Source organism: Cervus elaphus, chromosome 7 (assembly GCF_910594005.1).
Source record: "Cervus elaphus chromosome 7, mCerEla1.1, whole genome shotgun sequence".
Taxonomy (NCBI): domain Eukaryota; kingdom Metazoa; phylum Chordata; class Mammalia; order Artiodactyla; family Cervidae; genus Cervus; species Cervus elaphus.
In genome coordinates, this window is record NC_057821.1 from 19,906,150 (window position 1) to 19,912,149 (window position 6,000).

Sequence of the window (6,000 nt, forward strand, 5' to 3'; positions counted from 1 at the left end):
GGTCCCCAGACCAGCAGCACCCACGTCTCCTGGGAGCTAGCTAGATATGCAGAGTCTCAGGTCCCACACCTGACCTGCCAAATCACAAACTGCCCTTTAACAATGTCCCGGCAGAGTGGTCTGCACATGAAAATTCAGGAAACACGGTGCTAGAGCATTCAGTGTGCTTGCCTCTATCTCATTTTATATGTGAGACTTCTATTTGATTAAATATAAAGGCCTCCTGCCTGCTATAAGAGTTGGATGTACGAAGCTTATTAACATCTTTTGCAAGTAAATGTAGAGCCAAGAGTTTGTAGGGTTTCGCTTTGATAATTTTCAACTCGCAGGAGGTAACATGTGCAGAAGTGTCTTGATTCTTGGTTTACAAAAGAAGATCATCACAGAAACTGGAGGAAATTAAGTTTCAGAGGACGAGAGGCAGTTCTGTGATGGCCAGGAGCAGAGAGTACCCACGCAGCTTCCAGCAGAGGAATTTGCAGGCACATGGGTGTCTCTCCTCAACTGTGGTCCCCAAGGAGCCATTGCTTCTCTGCTCCCATCTGACCAGATTCCCAACCACACAGACTGGACCTCGGACCATCTGGGGTCTATGAGTCCTGCAAGGACGTGGTTGGGCGCTGATGTCAGAATGAGGGAATAAGCTCTCACCAGATGATTAGCGCTGCTCTGAGTCTCTGCCAGACCCAGATCCCACATGAAGCAACAGCTCACCCATGACGGGCGGCGAGAGCACACATGTTCACAGGCAATGGGGAACGTGTTTACTCACTGGCTCTGTCATCATATCACTCCTCGCCCTCCCCCCAAGATAACAGGCTGAGGTAATCAAAGCGAGGTCTGTCTTGGAAAGCCTTGGAACCCCCTCAAGGGGTTCCCCTCAAGGGCAGGGCAGAAAGGTGGGTACCAGAGCTGCTAAGGAGGAGAGCCAAGAGCAGACACTCCAGTTGGAATTGGGGAGCAAGACCTCAGAGACTTGGCTCCAGTAAAGCTCAGAACTGTTTCCAGGGTGATCACTAGCCATCTACCCAAAGGCAGGAAAGGGGTGGCCGAAACAGCTGAGTTAAGGTTGTTGGCATGGAGGTGGGTCCTTTGATCTGAGGTTGGTAAACCTTGTTACCATACCCAGTCACAAAGAGCTGCCACCCACTTTCTACCTGGGAATTCAGGGGATTAGGGGAGAACTAGCAATAAAAGACTTGTAGAATCTTTGCGTGCAGCCCTCTGAGACCTGTGCTTCGAGCTGAAGACTTTTGAAGGCAAGTTGATCAGTCCTGGTAGGGACCTGGGGGTGGGAGGGAGTCACTGGGCCCACCTTCCCTGTATAAATGAGGAAATAAAACCAAGTTCTCCAGGGCAATGGGCCAGGCCCATGGTTCCAGGGCATTTTCTGGCAGAGCGGGAACCAGCAGTAAGATATAGCTCCTGGCCCCAAACTCCTTCAGTCCCCACTTGAGAGCTTGGCTGTGTTGGGACCCTGGACCAAGCCCTCTGCTTACCACACATCCTCTGAGAAGAGTGAGGAGGAGGGCCCTCCTTTTACAGCCTTGACCTATCATCTTTGGCAAGACTGCTCCCTCCCACCCCTGCCTGGAGCCCCCTCCTGACTTCTCAGCAGTGCAAGGTCTAGACCTGGGATGGGCGGGGAGCCTTACTCACCAAGATGCTTTGCTTGCTGGACTCCATGGTCTCCCCTGCTTCCAGCTTCTGGTGTTCCCGAAACCCACTCTTCCTTACTCCATCCTAGGTCTGGGGGTTAGGAAATACGTTTCTACCTTCTAACTCAGCTCTTTTATCCCTAGCATGGAGTTGGGCATACAGCTGACAGTCAATAAAAGCCCCAGTGACCCTTTCTCGTTTCTTCCTTGCCAGATTCAGAGCCCAGCACCTTGGATTCCCAATCTTCGACCACCCTGTTCCTCTCCTCCGAGGAGCCAGGCCCCTCCACTGCCGCGCTGCCGTCCCCCTCGTCGTCCTGCGAGCCCTCGGCGTTCTCCCCGGGGCCCCCGGCGCTGCCTCACCTGCTGCCTTCGCTGCCCGCTGCGCCCGCACCCCCAGCCTCGGGATCCGGCGCCCCTAGGCGCGCCGGCCTCCACTCGGTGGTTGCCTCGTCCCCGGAGGCAGTCTCGCGCCTCCTGGACTGGCTGCCCAGCGGCCCCTCAGCCACCCCTCCAGGCCCCCGCGGGGATGAGCGCGATCGGCCGGGGCCCCGCGCCCCGCGCCCTGGCGCAGCGGGCAGGGAGGAGGGCGCTGAGGACCTGCGCGCCTCTCCTCAGCCCTGCGCCCGGCCTGCCGCCTCCGCCAGTTTGGAAGCCAATGTTGGGGACATCCTGGTTGAGCTGAGGACAATGAACGGTCACCTGGATGTCATCGCGAGGGCCCTCACCAAACTGGCCTCGTCCCTGGGGCCGCAGCCGCCGACCCCGCCGGATGCCCCAGATGCCAAGTGATGGGGCCGCCCCGCGGCTGTGCATCCGAGCCGCGCGCAGGGGGATCCCGAATGCCCCAGGCATCGCTGCCTGAGTCACCTTTGGGCCCAGCAAACCCAGCGGAGGACAGGATTACTCTGCTCAACCTGCCTACCGGAAGGCATGGACCTCACCTGACATGTCAACCTAAAATGATGGTGCTTCTCACACTCTCCGCCTTGAGAGGCTTTCTCAGCTCTCTCATGCCCACCCGGTTCCTCGGAGCTCTCCTGACCCTTCAAATGTCCTTCTCTTGGTTTGGTAAAGGCTTTGAGCTCCTGGCAGGACAAGTGCCCTAAGACGGTGGTGGGACCCTGGGAAAGGCTCAGAGAACCATCCCTTCCCACCCCCATTGGTGACTTCTGAGAATTGTGGAAGAAAGGCAAGTGTATAGCACATTACCTAAGCAGTAGTTCAAGGGCAGATCCAATGTTCTTCTCTTGAGTTGCTGATGCTGTATCTGATCTCTGGTGATTTTTTCACATTTAAGAAAAAATTATTTTCGGAAAAATAAGTTTACTTTTTTCTCATAATAACCACATTTTGAGAGGTTTGGAAAACAGAGAAGTGAGAAAAATCTGATGTATTTGGAGAAGGGGGGTATTTAAGTCTTTCTTATGAATAAGAAAGTATTTTGTGTAATAAACAAGATTTTTGTATGTACTTTCTGGGTGTTGGCTTTTCTGCGCCACATTTCTTCCTTTCCCTGCTCTTTCTGTTCTCAGTTACCTGTACCAGTGCTCCTTTACTCCTTGGGGCTTATTTCAACTTTTCTCGCACTTGTGAAGAACAAGCTTTCAAAGGTTCTCATGATTCTTTTCTAAAACTCCCAGACCTCCCTGCATTTGGTGAATCCACCCCTTTGCTTTGTGATTGGAGCAGAAACTGGCTATCAGGGAGGAAGCCAGCATCCTTGGCCTCTCCTTCTAGATGCCCATAACACCACCTGCCCCAGTTGTGACGAACAAACATCTCTCCGGACTTTGCCAGTGTGCCCTGATGGAGACCTGGCTGGAATGTCAGCAGTCTGGAGGAACCTGTGCCCTCCAAGATCTGACTTCCCATAAGTAGGAGGGCTCTTCTCGCCTTCCTGCTTGGATTAGAATTTTAATGAAGTGTGCTCATCTGCCAGAAGCAAATTGACTGCTCTTTTCTCAGAAACAAACCAGGCATTGGAAACCACACTGCACAGAGCAAAACTCCGTCCCAAGCATTTGTAGGGCTCACAACTGGTAAGCTGCCTGGTGTCTGCCGTTTCTGGCACCCCCAGAGCCTCTCAGACATGTGTGTGGAGAGCTTACAATGCAGGTTCTGCTTTGGTAGCTCCGAGGTGGGGCCTGAGACTCAGCATTTCTAATCAGCGCCCAGGAATGCTGATGCTACATGCCAGAGGTCACACTTTGAGTAGTTGTGAGTAGGGGGGTGTCTACTCTGGGGATCCTGCTGGTTCCATCACCACTGGTCCCCAGAAACTGCTGTTTGTCTTTGTCCCCGCAGGGACCTGGGTTCCTCTAAACTTTCAAAGCAGCTCTTTGGGGGACTTCTCTATTTGAAAGCAAGCGTGTATTAGGTCTAACCACCCAGTTCTAAAAAAGTTTCAGTGGAGGTTAAATCGATTCAACAAGCATTTATTGGGTGTCTATAATGCTGGTGCCCCGGGGCACCCAAAGATGAATAGAATAAGGGCCCTGCCCTTCAGGGGCTCCCAGTCCACCATCCTGCACAGAGAGGGATTATCAGTTCCGGTGTGGAAACAACTTGCAGGGGCTATAGAATCAGCAGGGAGGGTGAGCATGATGGTCAGAGGAGGCCAGGCTTCTTGAGGTTTGATGTCGGTAGAGTTATTTAATCCTTCCAACTCTCAGTCTCCAGATCTGTGTCAAATGGTGATGATGACATCATTACCAATTAGAATCAGACACAGACGTGATGGCGGCTTTGCAGTCCTCAAAGTGCTGTCCAAATATCTTTTTTTTGGCCAGTGGGCATCGTTACTTCCTCTCTCCTGGATCTTGTGTCAGGAAGGCAGGTAGAGTGAGACTCACACACTGAGGTCTGAGTTACCCTCTGACTCTCAGGGACTGACCCCCTCTCCTTCTTCATTTTTTCAGGAAGAGAATTCCTGACTCAAAGGGACCAGTCTTTGTTCTGCTCTTTAGCTGAAGAAACAGCTCAACTGGAATGCCAGCATCACACCTGGGAACATCACCTTCTGGTCTTTACTCATATGAACAGGCTTTTCATTTTAACTGAATTCTTTTGCATGAGATTAGAAACAGCAACAAAATGAGTCTTTCCAAAATGAAGAGGAGCTGACACATAAATCTTAAATTTAGATAAATTTAGGTATAATGACTGAATCATTTGATCAGAATCCCCACATATATGATTGAGGTGATCAGAGGAAGGAGCTGACTTAAAACTGATTCCATCGGGGCACACTAGAGAAGTCTGAGCTCCCACCCTGGGTGTGTGGGGCCTTAGAAACTGAAAGAGTCCTAAGAACCCTGAGTTCCCCAGAGTAAGAGCTGTAGGGTTTTGGGAAATGGGGCTGAAGAGGGATAGAAGAGCAGGATGGCCTTTATCTTGCATAAGATATAAGCAGGGAAATGCATAAGATATAACCAGGGAAATTTGATAGTTTCTGGGGGCAGAGGCAAGGGGAGGGGAATGGAACTGAGTTCAAACAAAATATCAGTTTGAAGGAGCTGAGCAGAAAAGAGGAAATCTAGTTTGGTAGATTCTAGATCAGAACTTCCCCTCTGGAGAGCACAAACTTGGCCTGATACCTGCTTTTCCCCAGGTGTAGGGTGTTGTTCAGGTGGGGACAGCCTGAGACAAGCATATGATGGTTCAAGGTGGCAAGCTGAAGGCAAGCATAAAACCTATGGCAGAGGATAGCAGGTTTAAGCCGAGGAAGGATCTGCCAGCAGTTACCAGGCTCATCTATGTGAGGTAGTGAGGGACCTGTTCCTGGAGGCATTCAAGCAGAGACCAGATGGGGAACTGGTGATGCATCAGCAGAAGGGATTCTCCACTGGGTGGAGCAGGGGTCTAAGGACTCTTTAACTTTGAAGTAATCCTCGGTTCTTCCCTATCTCTCATGCCTACATCCAATCCAAGACCTCATCACCTTGGTTCTACCTTCTAGAGAGCTCCATTATCCAGCCACTTCTTACCACCTCTACTGCTACTACCCAGTACAAACCACACTGTCCTTTCTCACCTGAGTTACTGCAATTGCCTCCTAAATAGGTTCCCTTCTCCCTCCCTATTCTTACAGAGCAGCCAGAATGGTCTTTTAAAAATATTTCTGACCAGGTTATTCCTCTGCACAAGACTCTCAGTGGCTTTCATCTCAGAGGAAGAGTCAAAGTTTTACGTAATCTGATCTCCTGTTACCTGCCTGATCTCATCTCTTATGATGCTCCTCCACTGAGGTCACCCAGGCCTCCTTGCTGCTTCTCCCATGCACTGGGCACATCCCTACCTCAGGGCCTTTGCACTGCCTATTTCTTCAGCCTGGACCAGA

At 51.4% G+C, this 6,000-nt stretch overlaps 1 protein-coding gene across 5 annotated transcripts in view; it reads left to right on the forward strand.

Moving 5' to 3' along the window:
- The window catches only part of LOC122697145 (vegetative cell wall protein gp1-like), a 44,976-nt gene extending 41,851 nt beyond the window's left edge, over positions 1–3,125 (forward strand). For 4 of the 5 annotated variants that reach the window (XM_043907639.1, XM_043907636.1, XM_043907637.1 and 1 more), the window contains one exon: positions 1,873–3,125. In XM_043907639.1, coding sequence (XP_043763574.1) covers positions 1,873–2,450 — 578 coding nt within the window. In that variant the 3' untranslated portion in view covers positions 2,451–3,125. The remainder of the gene's footprint in view (positions 1–1,872) is intronic. The other variant, XR_006341999.1, reaches the window with a different exon arrangement.
- The last annotated feature ends 2,875 nt before the right edge of the window (positions 3,126–6,000 follow it).